The 14,660-nt window shown below is 39.1% G+C and overlaps 1 protein-coding gene across 3 annotated transcripts in view; it reads right to left on the bottom strand.

Moving 5' to 3' along the window:
- Positions 1-223: 223 nt before the first annotated feature.
- The window catches only part of cfap36 (cilia and flagella associated protein 36), a 49,329-nt gene continuing 34,892 nt past the window's right edge, over positions 224-14,660 (bottom strand). For all 3 annotated transcript variants that reach the window (XM_055639870.1, XM_055639872.1, XM_055639871.1), the window contains 4 exons: positions 9,349-9,427; positions 7,581-7,750; positions 3,366-3,524; positions 224-641 (listed from right to left, as the gene is read on the bottom strand). In XM_055639870.1, coding sequence (XP_055495845.1) covers positions 561-641; positions 3,366-3,524; positions 7,581-7,750; positions 9,349-9,427 — 489 coding nt within the window. In that variant the 3' untranslated portion in view covers positions 224-560. The remainder of the gene's footprint in view (positions 642-3,365; positions 3,525-7,580; positions 7,751-9,348; positions 9,428-14,660) is intronic.

Below are 14,660 nucleotides of genomic sequence, written 5' to 3'. Positions count from 1 at the left end.
ACAGAGATGGTGAATTGGCCAGATGCCTTCATTGAATATCTTACAAGTCTTAAGTATTTACTTAAAATAAATGACTCAACATTTCAGTGTAAAGGTGAAATTGTTTTCCAAAACTTAAGATTGGTTGATTTGTTAATCAGGATTTCAGTGTTTCTTGGGTATGGAAGCATCCAGATCCCATGGACTTGAGCCATATACCATTACAGTTTACAAGTTCTCGCTCTGGGATAAGTCCATTTATTACACAAGCATGTGGTTAATAATGAGATGATAATTAAAAGTTAGTATTCTGCATGCAACAATAATTTTGAACTACACAAGAACAATAAGTACCATTAAGCATGCTAAGTGGCAAACAATTTAATTTACTAGTGCAGCCTATAAATTATTTGAAAGATAGAAAGCTAATTCAAATGTTTGCTGTAGTGTTTCAATATCATCTGCAATTCATTGGTAACAGTCATACATAGTGCTTCAACTTTAATGCAGTTCCATGAAATATTGTAGATCTCTCAATCAAAGTGATGGATTTAGAATCTTCAAAGTCTGCTGCCCACATTTTACTTTTTGATAACTTCCTGTTTAAGTTTTTCTGCCAAATGTTTCCTTTTCTGAATTTTCTGTTTTTCTTCTTCAGACATCTATGTAAAGAAAAAAAAGATGATAAACTATGCTGGTCATTATATTCCTGCATGATCTAGAAATCTATTACTTCAACTGTCAATGATGCCAATACTTTCTTTTTCTCGAGTAAGAAAAAAATCCTGCACTGATGTTGTTTGAAGGCCTTTCCTTTGCGGGCATCACTGCCCACGATGACCTCTGATGTAGGCAAAGATGCTACACCAACAAAAAGCAAGCTCAAATCATGGTGAGTTAAGGAGGTAAATCACTAAATCGGCCTCTCTCCCACCCCTACTCACTTGACCAGCAAATTAACGTTTAAAACATTCTTATGACAAAATTATTTTGTGTGTTACAATAAAATTCTCCCACACACCCCCTAATTTTTCTATACTCTGGGTGGTCTAAACCTCTAACCATTCGTCTCTCCCTGGGTGGCAATCAGTCTGATGAATCTGCATCTCTCCCATGTAAGGACACAAACAGCATAAAGACGCAGTGAAGACCCAAATGCTTAATTGCGTGCTTCACCTTGAATGTTTTCAATGAATGACGCAAGGACACTCGGGGTAATTTGTGCAACAATGTTTCTCAATTTATCGCATTCTGTTTTTCCTACTCTGGTTGCAATTATTATTTCTTGTCCATTGATAGCATGTTAACATTTTCACACCTGTTTAATTCCTGTAATGTCATCCTAACACAAGTAGTTTTCCCACATACAGTGCCCTCCATAATGTTTGGGACAAAGACCCATCATTTATTTATTTGCCTTTGTACTCCACAATTTGAGATTTGTAATAGAATCACGTGTGGTCAAAGTGCACGTGTCAGATTTTAATAAAAGCCATTTTTATACATTTTGGTTTCACCATGTAGAAATTACAGCAGTGTTTATATAAAGTCCCCCCTCGTCCCCGATTTCAGGACACAGCAATGTCATGTAAATTAAAGTAGTCATGTTTAGTATTTTGTTGCATATCCTCTGCATGCATTGGACATCACCAGTTGCTGGGTGACTTCTCTGGTGATGCTCCGCCAGGCCTGTATTGCAGCCATTTTTAGCTTATGCTTGCTTTGGGGGCTAGTCCCCTTCAGTTTTCTCTTCAGCATATAAAAGGCATGCTCAATTGGGTGATTGACTTGGCCACAAGAATTGAACATTTTTTAGCTTTGAAAAATTCCTTTGTTGCTTTAGCAGTATGTTTGCGGTCATTGTTTTGCTGCAGAATGAACTGCCGGCCAATGAGTTTTGAGGCATTTATTTGAACTTGAGCAGATGGGATGTGTCTATTCATTTCAGAATTCATTATGCTACTACCATGAGCATTGTATCATCAATGAAGATAAGTGAGCCAGTACCTTCAGCAGCCATACATGCCCAGGCTATAACACCCCCACCACCGTGTTTCACAGATGAGGTGGTATGCTTTGGATCTTGGGCAGTTCCTGCTCTTGCCATCACTCTGATATAAGTTTATCTTTGTCTGATCTGTCCACAAGACCTTTTTCCAGAACTCTGATTGTTCATTTAAGTACTTTTTGGCAAACTGTAACCTGACCATCCTATTTTTGCAGCTAAGCAGTGGCTTGCACCTTGCAGTGTAGCCTTTGTATTTCTGTTCATGAAGTCTTCTGCGGACAGTGGTCATTGACAAATCCACACCTGACTCTGAAGAGTGTTTCTGATCTGTCGGACAGATGTTTGGGGGTTTTGCTTTATTATAGAGAGAATTCTTCTGCCATCAGCTGTGGAGGTCTTCCATGGCCTGCCAGTCCCTTTGCGATTAGTAAGCTCACCAGTGCTCTTGTTTCTTCTCAATGAAGTTCCAAACAGTTGATTTTGGTAAGCCTAAGATTTGGCTGCTGTCTCTTAACAGTTTTATTCTTGTTTCTCAGTCTCATAATGGCTTCTTTGACTTTCATTTGCACAACTTTGGTCCTCATGTTAATAAACAGCAATAAAAGTTTCCAAAGGTGATGGAAAGACTAGGTGCTGAGAACTCTCTTATACCTGCATTAAGGAGGCATTTAAACACACCTGAGCAATTACCTGTGAAGCAATGTGTCCCAAACATTATGTAGGGAACTGTATGTAACCTCATCATTTTGAGCTGCACAACTTCCCATTATTCAATCCCACACACAATCTTATTGATCCTGGCAACATGAACACTAATACTGCTGAATACTGAACATTCATACTGCTTAACCCGATCCAGTCTAGCATCTCCTTCGTTGGTGTTTCCTCCAACCACATCTGTTTATTGCCATATTCACGGTTTTCCTTCCCTAAACATTTTCAACACCAACAGTACAGCACTGGGAAATGGTTGGAGCATAAAACAATGCAAATCAGGAAATCAAAAAGAATCAAAGATGAGAAGAAATTGACAAATTAAATGCCGTTTTAATGAAGGCGATTTGTTAAAAAAGAGAAAACTGCATTTAAACTAAACATATTGAAGTTCGTGTCAAGCTGTAAAGTTTAATGGATAAGCTCAGTCATTCCCTCCAACACGGAACTTTAAGGGCTTGTTATTAAAGAGTGGGCAACGTCCAATCTTTAATAGTAAATTAATAATTGGTACAGTTCCTTGCTAATTATAAAATATACAAATTTGGGGATATAGATACACATCCATTCTGTTCTTCCAATGATGTTACCCATTTTGAAGACAAAATTCAAAATTATCTGCCATAAACATATTTTCAGTAGTTAACGATTATCTTGTCAGTACCTCTTTGGTTTCTAGTGTAGGTGGTACATGCTGAGTTTCTGTATTTTTTGGTAGATGTTTCTCCCTCTGTTCTTTCTTCATTGCCACTAATTTATCTCGCTGTTCTTTAAGATATGCTGCACGTTCATGAAGTTGTTTCCTCTCATTCTCAGAAAGTTCCTGCCATGCAAAACAGCAATTTTAATGAATCTGAAAACATTGTTTTAGTTTGTCAGCATGACAGTATAAATTCTAACTGGTGGTACATGCAAAATCAATCATTGTTGCGTTCCTCACTTTTGAGTGAATCATGTACTGTGAGAATAAAGGCATCTCATCATATCACTAAATGGAGCCAGGAGGCTGCAAATGTTACAATCTTGAGCAAAAAACAGTGCTGGGGGAACTCAGCTCATCCGGCAGCATCTGTGAAGGGAATGAACAGACGGCATATCAGGTTGGAACATTTCTTCGCATTTATGTTGTCTGTCCCTACACAGATGCTGCCTGACCTGTTGCGCTCCTCCACCAGTGTTTGATATCAGTAAATCAAATGATTTCCCTCCATGAATTATATCAGTAATTGGATGAGTTTATGGTAGCAACCATAAATTACCAGGTTCTTAATACCTACTGAAAAATTGACATGCTGGAACTTGAATTCAAAGCAAGCAGTCAGCTATACCTTAAATAACCCCAATTACAATCCATTTTCTAATTTCCAATCTACTGTGTCTGAATTTGTAGCTTGATAAGTTATGCAATGGCAAACTGCGGGAAGTATATAAAGTAACTATTTTAACACGGAAATTAATGAGCATGTGTTTAAAATTAAAATTCGTGTGGTTGGGATACACTGAACTTTGTTTATTTTTATCCTCCTCAGAATTCCTCCCTCATCATTTCCAGTGCACCAATAACCCCCTAGCTCCCTACTCAAAACCCCCCAAAAAATCATTACTGCTCCCAGTTTCTACCCGTCACTCCATCTCTGACATCTTTTTATCAACCTGTTTCCATTTCAGGGAATTTATTAGCAACCAGTATCTACAACAAGCTTGGGGGCTCTCATGGTCATGCTGGTCATACTTGCTCATGAGTTGTTGACTACAAAATGTCCATTCCATTCTCCCAGTCTCTTTGGCTATCATGTTTGTTTGAGGAATACTACCACTGCTGGAGTTTTTTGCTTCAACCATAGATTCCTCTCCATAGTACAGAGCTCCCTACCACTGAAAATCACAACATTGCAGCTGTGGTTGTCTTCAATAAATTTAGTTTTGTTTTTCAGCTTAGATACTGTGTGGAAACAGGCCCTTCGGCACCGCAATTCCCGCCCATAACACTATTTTACACGCACTACGGACAATTTTACACTTATACCAAGCCAATTAACCTACAAACCTGTACATCATGAGCATGGGAGGAAACAGAAGATCTCGGAGAAAACCCACAGTCTCCATACAGACAGCACCCGTAGTCGGGATCGAACCCGGGTCTCTGGCACTGCAAGTGCTGTAAGGCAGAAACTCTACCACTGCGCCACCCAACATGCCACCAGATGTCAGAATGCCAGAAACATTTAGCAGGTCAGGCACCATTGGTTAAAAGAGAAATAGTTAAAGTTCAAATAAAATACTTCATCAGAACTAAGACAGACAAGGTAGTCTGATCCATCTACTTTCAGCCCTTTCACCCATCCACAGCATATATAGGTTTTATTTTGTCCTTGTCTGCCACTACACCTGTCTCTATGTTCGATGGGCTAAACTCTCAATTGCCAATAATTCAATATAATGTCAATACTAGATATATAACCCCTCAGATGAGGGTGGAAGATTTAAAGGGGACCTGTGGTGTAACATTTTCACACAGGTGGGTATCGAAGAAACTGTCAGAGAATGCGGTAGAGGTGTGTATAATTACAACATTTAAAAAACATTTGAACAGATACATTGATAGAAACGGTTTGGAGTAATATAGGTCAAATGCAGCAAAATTGGACGAACTTGGCTGAACAACTTAGTTCGCAACTACGACTTCTGGCTGAATAGCTTTAATTTTTTTCCAGTTATCACATTCTTATTACTTGAGAAGGGGAAATACCAGACCTGATTTTAGGGAATGTCAGCGAGCGAGTAATTATATTTACTTTTGGATCTTTGTAACTCTGTGCTTCAAGGCAGTTATGGAAAAGGATATGGGTGGTCCTGAATTTGTAGTGAGATGGGTAAAAGAGTGCCATTTCAATTTTGTGAGGCATGACCTTATAAAAGTAATCTAGGAGCATGCACTTGCAATTAAGTCTACATCTGATAAGTCATCAGTTCAACCACAGGTAAGGGCCAGCATGTCACTGTATAGATGGAAGATAAGGACAACACATCTGAGGGAACCTGAATGTTATGAGCTGTCAAGGATTGCAGAAACAGAAGAAAAAGTACGGCCAAATAGAATTGACATTGATCTGAAAATGGGGAGGCCCATCAAGAGCAAATAAAATTAAGAGAACAAAAATGGAGCACAAAAATATGAGAATTCCAAAGCATTCTCTTACTTTTCTACGGGTAAGAGGGTTACCTGAAAAAGGGACAAAAGAGCATTCTGGATGTGGCACCAGAAGACATAGATGATAAATGAATACTTCTCAGCTGTATTCATTCAGGCAAAAGCCATTGTAGTTGGAGAATTCAGGGAGTTAGACGGTGACATTATAGAACGTTACCATTAAAAAAGGTATTAAATGCCTTGGTGGACAAAGTAAATAAATCAGCATGGCTTCAGATGAATACCATGATGCTATCGGAGGCAGGAGGAGCTTACCATGTCCCTGATTAAGTTTTAAACGATTGCTCGCTACAGTCGAGATGGAAGATGACTCGAGAACACCAAACATTGTAATTTTATTCAAGAAGGGGAACATGGATAAGCCAATTAAAGCCAGTGAGTCTAATCCCAATGGAAGATAAATCATTGGGAATGGTTCCGAGGGACAGATTTTATTGACAAGTGGAAAAATAGTCATTAATCAAAAATTATCAAGTAGGACTTTGGGGGTTTTGGCAGTGGCAGATAACCTATTTGACTAATTAGATATTTTCAAAAGAGGTAACAAAATGCATTGATGAGGGCAATGAGTCAGAGTAGACTACTTGGATTTCAGTCAGGCATTTGACAAGGTCCTACATGGGGGACAAAGCAAACTGGCAAATTTGATCTAAAATTGGATTGGCAATAAGAGGCAGAGGTGATGCTGAAGGTTGTTTTTGTGACTGGTAGCTTGTGACCAGTGGTGTAAGATAGAGTTTTGTGCTGGAACCCTTAAGAATTGTTATTTACATCAACAACCTACATGTGAATGGTGGAGTTATTATCAATAAGTTTGCAGATGACACAAAATGATATGTTTTATAGTGAGAATAGTCCGAAGAGATACAGATGAATTGGTAAGATAGGCAGAATAGTGGCAGATTGAATTTAATCTTGATAAATGTGACACCGCGTGTGGGAGGATTATTGAAGGTTGGACAAACAATGAATGGTACAACCATGGGGAGTATCAAATAGCTGAGGGACATTGGTGTACAAGTCCAAGAATCCCAGATGGTGGCAGCACTGGTAGACGAGACAGGGAAGGCAGCATATGCCATAGTTGCCTTCATTTGCCAACACATGAAACATAAAAGCAGGGAGGTTATGATACAACATTATAAGACATTAGTTTCCCACAGCTAAAACACCATGTACAGTTCTAGTTGCCACACTTTGTAGGGATATGCTTGCATTTGGAGAGCTTTCAGAGGAGATTCACCAGGACTTTGTCCAAGATGGAGCCTTTCATTGATGAGAGACTGAATATGCTAGATTTGTTTTCCTTGGATTACAGGAGGAAAGGAGGAGGACTTGACTGAAATATACAAATCATGAGGGGCAGTAATAGGGGTGAGATTTCACCATTAGATGGTGGAGGCTGCAAATCTCAACATTTTAGTACCACCTAAACAAGGCATAGAAGGTAATGGGGCAAGTGCTGGTGAACAAGATTAATTTAAAGTACTTGGTTCGCAAAGACAAAATGGGTTGAAGGGCCTTCTGTACTGTATGATTCTAATTCACTACAATATTCTTCATCTGAATCCATGTGATTAGATTTTTCTGGAAAGGAATAAAATAAATGTTGAATAGATTTACTTTACAGTTTGAATCTTAGAAATTTAGCTAAAGTCAGGTACTAACCAAAACAGAACCCAAAATGCCCGCTTCCTTTTTTGCCTGTTGTAGCCATGTCTCTGCTGCATCACTTTGGTTTGCCTTTTTTTCTATTGATTCTGAAGGAAAAGGCAATTCTCCCTTCAACGGTGCACGTACTGGTCCTAATGCTTCTCTGGATATTCTATTGTTTTGTCCTAGTTAGTAAGCAAAAGAAATAGCAATTAACTAAAAAAAATTAAATAAAGATAGAAATTTATCCTGAGAGTTTGCACGAAATGCACACATATCGTGACATCACACTGTATTTTGAATTCAGTCCCATTACCTTAAAATAAACCAGATTTCAGTGTTCATTTGTAATTTCCACAGTGGAAGTAACCAAGAATAAAATCCGTTCCCATGAATTCTCAGTTCCTTATGTATTCAAACAGTTCAATTTCCCAAAGAAATATTATTTGAGGTTTAGAGTTAAAATGGTGGTATCAATGCATACATTCAGATATAAAACAATCAAAACAGAAGCAGTAGTAGTCCATTCTGCCTCTTGTACCAACTTCGCTATTCAATACAACTACCGGTGATCATTTACATCAGCACTCCTTTCCTGCACTAATCCCATTCTCTTACATTACATGAATATCTAAAATATCGATTTTTGTCTTGTATGATCTGATGCGAGTGAATTCTCTAATTTCAGAGATTCATCCACCTCCACATGCGAGTGAATTCTCTAATTTCAGAGATTCATCCACCTCCACAAGCGGTCTCTGTACCTCATGAGAACATTTTAAACTGCGTCCGCTCATTTGAAAGTGTCCTACAAATGGAAATATTTCATCGTCTACATTTTCTTGTCTAAGGATCATAAAATATAGAACAGTACAGCACAAAAGCAGGCCCTTCGGCCCATGGACCTCTTTTGCCTGCACATAATTCATATCCTTCTATTCCTTGCACATCCATGTCTCTTACAAGCCTGCACCACTACCCCCGTACCCCTCCAGACACTCACGACCCTATGTGTAAAAATTAACATTAAACTTGCCCCTTTAAACTTTAAAGCCATACCCTCTAGTATTTGATATGTCTATCCTGGGGAAAAAGGTTAGGAATGTTTACCCTCTCTCTGCTTTACATCATTTTATATACTTCTACCTGCTCTCCCTGTAACCACTGCCATTTGAAAGAAAACAATCCAACCTCTACCCTCTAATTCAGGCATAATTCTGGTAAACCTCCTCTTGCACCTTTTCCAAAGCCATCATCTTCCTTTCTACAATGGAGTGACCAATACTCCAAATGCGACCTAATCAACGTCCTATAAAACTGCCTCATGACTTCCTGACTCTTGTTCTCAATAGCCCGGATCACTGAAGGTAAGCATTCCAAATACCTTCTTTACCACTTTATCTACTTGTGGTTACCACTTACAGAATACCACTAGTCACAGAAATCCAGCCTGAATATCGTCCTTCCACCAAAACCCTCTGTCTTCCATCAGTAAGCCAGTTCTGAATCCATACGACCAAGTCACTGTTAATCCCGTGCATCTTAATGTTCTGGGTCAACCTAACACGGGCGACTTTGTCAAACGCCTTACCAAAATCCATGTAGACAACATCCACCGCCCTACCCTCATCTTCTATGTTTTAATAAGATTCTCCTCATTCTTCTAAACAAAGAATGTAGATCAAACTTATTTAGCTACTCATGATATGATATAGGTCTAATTTCTTTAAGTGTTATTAATAATAAATGTATTTAACTATATTGGTGTTGATCATGTGTTTACCTGACAAGCTGCATTGATGATCATGACCCAACTTGCTTGATGATATAGCTTGTGCTGTTTGCCCTGACTTTGTAAATCTCTGAAAACAATAAAAAATATTCAGGCTCAATGCATCAGAACAAAGTGGTTCATCTGTATAATCAATCAATCAGTCAGTTTCACAAATGATGCAATACCAAAGGAAGTATTTAATAAAAGTTGTTATATAGCTTCAAGCCTTTAATCGCATTTAAAGGTAAAACAAATTCCAGTAAAATGTTATTCCTTTCATGCTATTAATGCAGTCTCATTTCACAAAAAATCACCAAACAAATAAAAATTTATCCCAGCCTATGACCATAGTTGTAAGATCGCCTCAGGACAGTTTCCTCAAGATTTCCTAGGTCCAACCACCTTCAGCTGTTTCATCATAACCTTCCTTCAATATTAAGGACAAAAGTTGAAATATTCACCAATGATTGCACTATGTTCAATTCTATTTACAACTCCTCAGCAAATATCCAAAGCAATGTGTGTGTTCATGCGGCTACATCTAGACTACATCCAGTTGTGGACTGATAAATGACAGGAACTATTATTCTACCATATACGACATAGCTACCAGTTCATGACCTTGTGAGTTACCTATCCCTAACTCTTATGCCTAGTTTCACAAATAGGCTCAGGATACAGTGGTATTGCAGCAGTTAAATTACCAGACTAATAATCCAGACGACTTGGTTAATACATGAAGAATCCAAATCCCACCACGGTAGCTGCGGAATTTAAATTTAGTTAATAAAAATGAACATTCAGCAGTAATAATTATGATAAAAATTCAACTGGTTTCATTACTGTTACGCAATTTGATTTATCTGCAACTCCAGGCCCACCAACATGACATAACGTGAAATTATCTGGTAATAGCTAATAAATCCTAGCTTTGCCAACAACCTCCAGACCTAGAAAAAGTGAGGAAAAATATATATCAATGGCCTCTCGACAGTCGCCATCATCACCCTTCAGTGGTTGGGTATACACGAGAGGGACAGATATGATAGACAGTGCCTGTGCAAAGCCCACAAAGAGAGCAATGGGAAAACAAAGCCCTACATTATTTGAGACTGATCTCTGAAGGATAATTGATGGGGATGGACTGATGAATATGATTTTTGACTTACCCAATTAAAATCCCAATTGAATTAATTCATGTATTCATGAGATATCTATAAGGTTTCAGGAGATGTTTCATATTAAATGCAATATAGTTAACATGGTGCAAACATCATTCTAAGCAAAAGGATTAGCTTTCAAACCACACAGCTCCCACTTGTGTTTTTGATGGATCGGTTGGACAAAATTTGTCTCATTTTGTAAACTGCTGTCCAAACTACAAAACAAATATTCAACTTTCGAATCGGATGGCCTTAATTGTTCGTTAAGAACCTCTCTTGCTGTGACTAGCAACATTTATGAAATCAAACATGGAGTTAATTATATTTTTTAAATCCATTCCTTATGTACAAGATTAGTTTATGGAAAGCCAGAGAGAGACAGGAAATGGAAACGGTTTGATAAACAAAAGAATAAATAGAAAAAGGAGAGCAAAGAGACCAAGAAAACGGACTTGAGGGGAAACATGCAAAGATTGTAAACAAGGGGTAAAATTGTAAATGATACCAATATGCAAGGTTACAGTGTGCGTTTAATCTACCTTACTTTGTTAAATGTTATATTGAATACAAGAGGTAGGGATGGGACAAAGCCTGGCAAGTCTTAGGTAGATGCAGGCGTGGAGTGTTTTGATTGGTAGATGGGTGGGCAAAGGCCAGAGATGGGAAGAAGACAAAAGGCTGTGAGATTAGGAGAGAAGAGGCCTTAAATCTGAAATCAGAGGAAGGGGTGTAGGTGGAAGGGAACAAGGAAAGGGGAAAGGGGTGTTGTTGGTTAGTTACTTAAAATTGGAGCATTCAATGTTAAGAATGTTGGGTTATATGCTACCCAAGTGGAATACGAGGTGCTGTTCCTCCAGTCGGACAAGGCCTTCTGGGTGCAGAGTGAGGTCACATGCAAAATGGAAGAACTGCACCTCGTATTGCGCTTAGGTAGCTTATCACCTGAGGGTATGAACATTGAATTCTCCAATTTTAGGTAACTAACCAACAGTAATTAATACAACAGAAAAAAAGCTACCTCTGCATACAGTTCAAAATCTATTCACTCCAAGCGGACGACAAAAATAAGTTTACTTACTACTGATCTAAAGGTGTCTAACTTTACTCCACTGGGTCCATGTCAATCCCAACGAAGAAATCATAGTAGTTTAATTCTCCTTCCAAACCACTTCACACTTCTTACTAGATTGATTTGCCACTGAAAGGTAGTTTACAATTGTGATTCAACTTCATATCCTGCATTGGGATGTGGGAGGAAACCAGAGCCTCTGTATAAACTATACGCAGACATTAACTGTCACGATTAAATCCAGATACATGGAGCCTTGAGGCAGCCACACTAACTACATCCTTGTGCCACTAATGGTTGTGTTCATGGAATTGGAATTTTACATTTGATGAGTCAGTCCCACCCTTTCTTTACAATATTTCTGGACAAATTCAGCCAAATCACTTCCTCATGAAGGGTGGTGTTACATTCCCATAAGTGATAAAGGGAACAGAACTATTCATTTTGTCACATTATTTCCACCATATCAACACAATTCTGATCAGGTGTTCCTTGAGCTAAGAATAAAGAGATGCTGAGGAACTGATAAATGTCCTTGCAGACACAAGGAACTGCAAATGCTAGTTTACAATAAAATGGTGCTGGAGTAACTCAGCAGGTCAGGTAGCACATCTCTGGAGAACATGCATAAAATATGTTTTGGGTCAGGTCCCCCTTCTTCAAACTGATTGTAGTAGGGGAGAAAGCTGGAAGCGAGGTGTAAACGGGACAATCCCAGGCTTTGCCTCTGGGTGCATACGGGTGGGGATGTAGCAGTGTTGATTGGCAGATAATTTGGAGAAAGGCCAGAGTTAAAAAGACAAAAAGTGAAAGATAAGTAGATAAGGATAGAAGTAGCGTAAAATGTGAAGCCAGAGGAAGGATTACAGGTAGAAGAGGAAAGGGGAAATAGATGCACATCCAGGTGGGGCATAGGAAAGAGTGGGGGGAAATGATAAATGTATTTATTTAGTAATATATTATCTTGCTTTTTCTGCAACCATTTGTCTTCCGCATAAACTCTGATGACACGTGTCCTGCAATCGCGAGCACTGAAGATTACCTTTGAATTGGTTACAAGTTGTTTTTAAACCAAACCTCACCATTCACGAACATACCCCTGGTAGAGCATCTGCTGTTTGATGCAGATATATATTTGTGTTATCTTGCTGTACTGGAAATCATACCACAGATGTCTAATGTTTTACATGGAAGGTACCAACCACTAAACGTCTGCCACCTGAAGTTCTTGGGTATCCACAAAACTTGATATATTGATTTATTTAAATGTATTTAGTAATGTTCAACAGCTGGATTTTTCGTGTAACAAGTGTTAGATCATCTTACCAAGATCAGACCACATATACTATTATTGTTTAATACGGTCACCTAGCTGGAGAGAGGATCAGCCGGTAGTCACATTCAGGCCTGAAGAAGGGTCTCAACCTGAAACGTCACCTATTCCTTCGCTCCATAGATGCTGCCTCACCCGCTGAGTTTCTCCAGCATTTTTGTCTACATTTAGGTTGTACTCTGTACCTCAAGTCAAGAAAGTTTATTGTCATGTGTCCCAGATAGGGCAATGAAATTCTTGCTTGCTGCAGCACAACAGAATATCGTAAGCATAATACAGAACAGTTCAGTGTGTCTATATACCATATACCTAAACATCAAAAGTATGTACAGGAAGCTTGTTGCATTACATTGTCTGCTCCAGTGTCTTATAATGTTATTTCAGGTGCAAAGTTACCAAGTGAAGACAGTACGGCTGCAAAGAGTTATGGTGCATTGGACAGTGTGGATGTGCAGAAGGAACTTGGGTTGCAAGTTCATAGCTTCCAGAAAATGATGACACGGGTGTGGATTGAGCGGCAAAAAAGGCATTTTGCTTGCTTAGGTAGGGGTATTAGTAAAAAGGTTAGGACATCATGTCACAGTTGTAACAGATATTGGTTAGGACACACTTGGCATATTGTGTGCTTTTAGTTCACCATGTTATCGAAAGGACTAGACCAAGCGCGGACCCGTTGGGTCCCTCTCCCCCAACACAATATTCCACCACTCACCCATACACGAGGCGATGTTCAGTAAAAAAGGTGATCCAGACCCGGCAACCCTCCCCCAACTGCGCAGGCGCGGCTAACAGGTCCCCGTTGTGACGCCAGAGATCCCCGTTGTGACTCGTCAAATTGGCAATCTCAAAATGGTGGCGGGCTGGCAACCCTTCCCCAACTGCACACGCGCGGCTGATGGGGCCGGCAAGTGGGAGCCCAGCGAGCCCGGGAGGTAGAAAGTAAATTAAAGTTTTTAAAGGGAATTACTTTGTCAAATCAAATGAAACTTGCCACTGCACACCCCAGGCAAATGGTGAGTAAGGTGGGCCTAAAATTGTAGCGCTATTGTGTACCGTTTTGGCTGTATTTCAGGCATATACATACATATACACAAATATATATACAAGATGCGAGTTTTAGTTATGTACGGGAAGGCTGGTCCCCCAATGCAATATTCCAGTGTGCAGAAGAGATTCACCAGAATGCTGCCTGAAATGCATGGCTTTAGTTACAAGGATAGATTGGACAGACTGGGATTGTTCTCACTGGACCTTAGAGGAATTTATAAAATTATGAGGTGCATATATAGGATAGATAATTAAAAGAGTAGATGAGTCAAAAATTAAAACAAATAGGTTTGAGGAGAAATATTTAAAGGAAATCTGAGAGCAAGCCTTTTCACACAGAGGAAGGTGTGAGGGAAAAGGAACAAGCTGCTAGAGGAAATAGTAGAGATAGGTGCAATCACTGTGTTTAAAAAAACATTTGGAAAGGTACGTGGATAAAGAATGGAGGCAGAGAGGCCAAAATGCTGAAAAATAAGATTTGCATACACAGCCATTTTGGTCAGCATGTATGAGTTGGGCTTTAGGACATATTTCCGTGCAGCACAACTCTATGAGAAAATTGTAATGATTATTTACATAACCATTCAACAGGAAAAAAGTGTAGTAAAACTGATTTATTTAGGTACAACAAAGAAACCAAAATGTATCTGCACCTCTCCAAACTCAGTTGTACTCAGCCGCGCCTCCACTCGGTTGCTGCCTCTGTTCC

Source organism: Leucoraja erinacea, chromosome 8, assembly GCF_028641065.1.
Source record: "Leucoraja erinacea ecotype New England chromosome 8, Leri_hhj_1, whole genome shotgun sequence".
Classification (NCBI taxonomy): Eukaryota; Metazoa; Chordata; class Chondrichthyes; order Rajiformes; family Rajidae; genus Leucoraja; species Leucoraja erinaceus.
The sequence above is the reverse complement of the archived record's forward strand: the minus strand, read 5'-3'. Positions and strand labels throughout refer to the sequence as shown.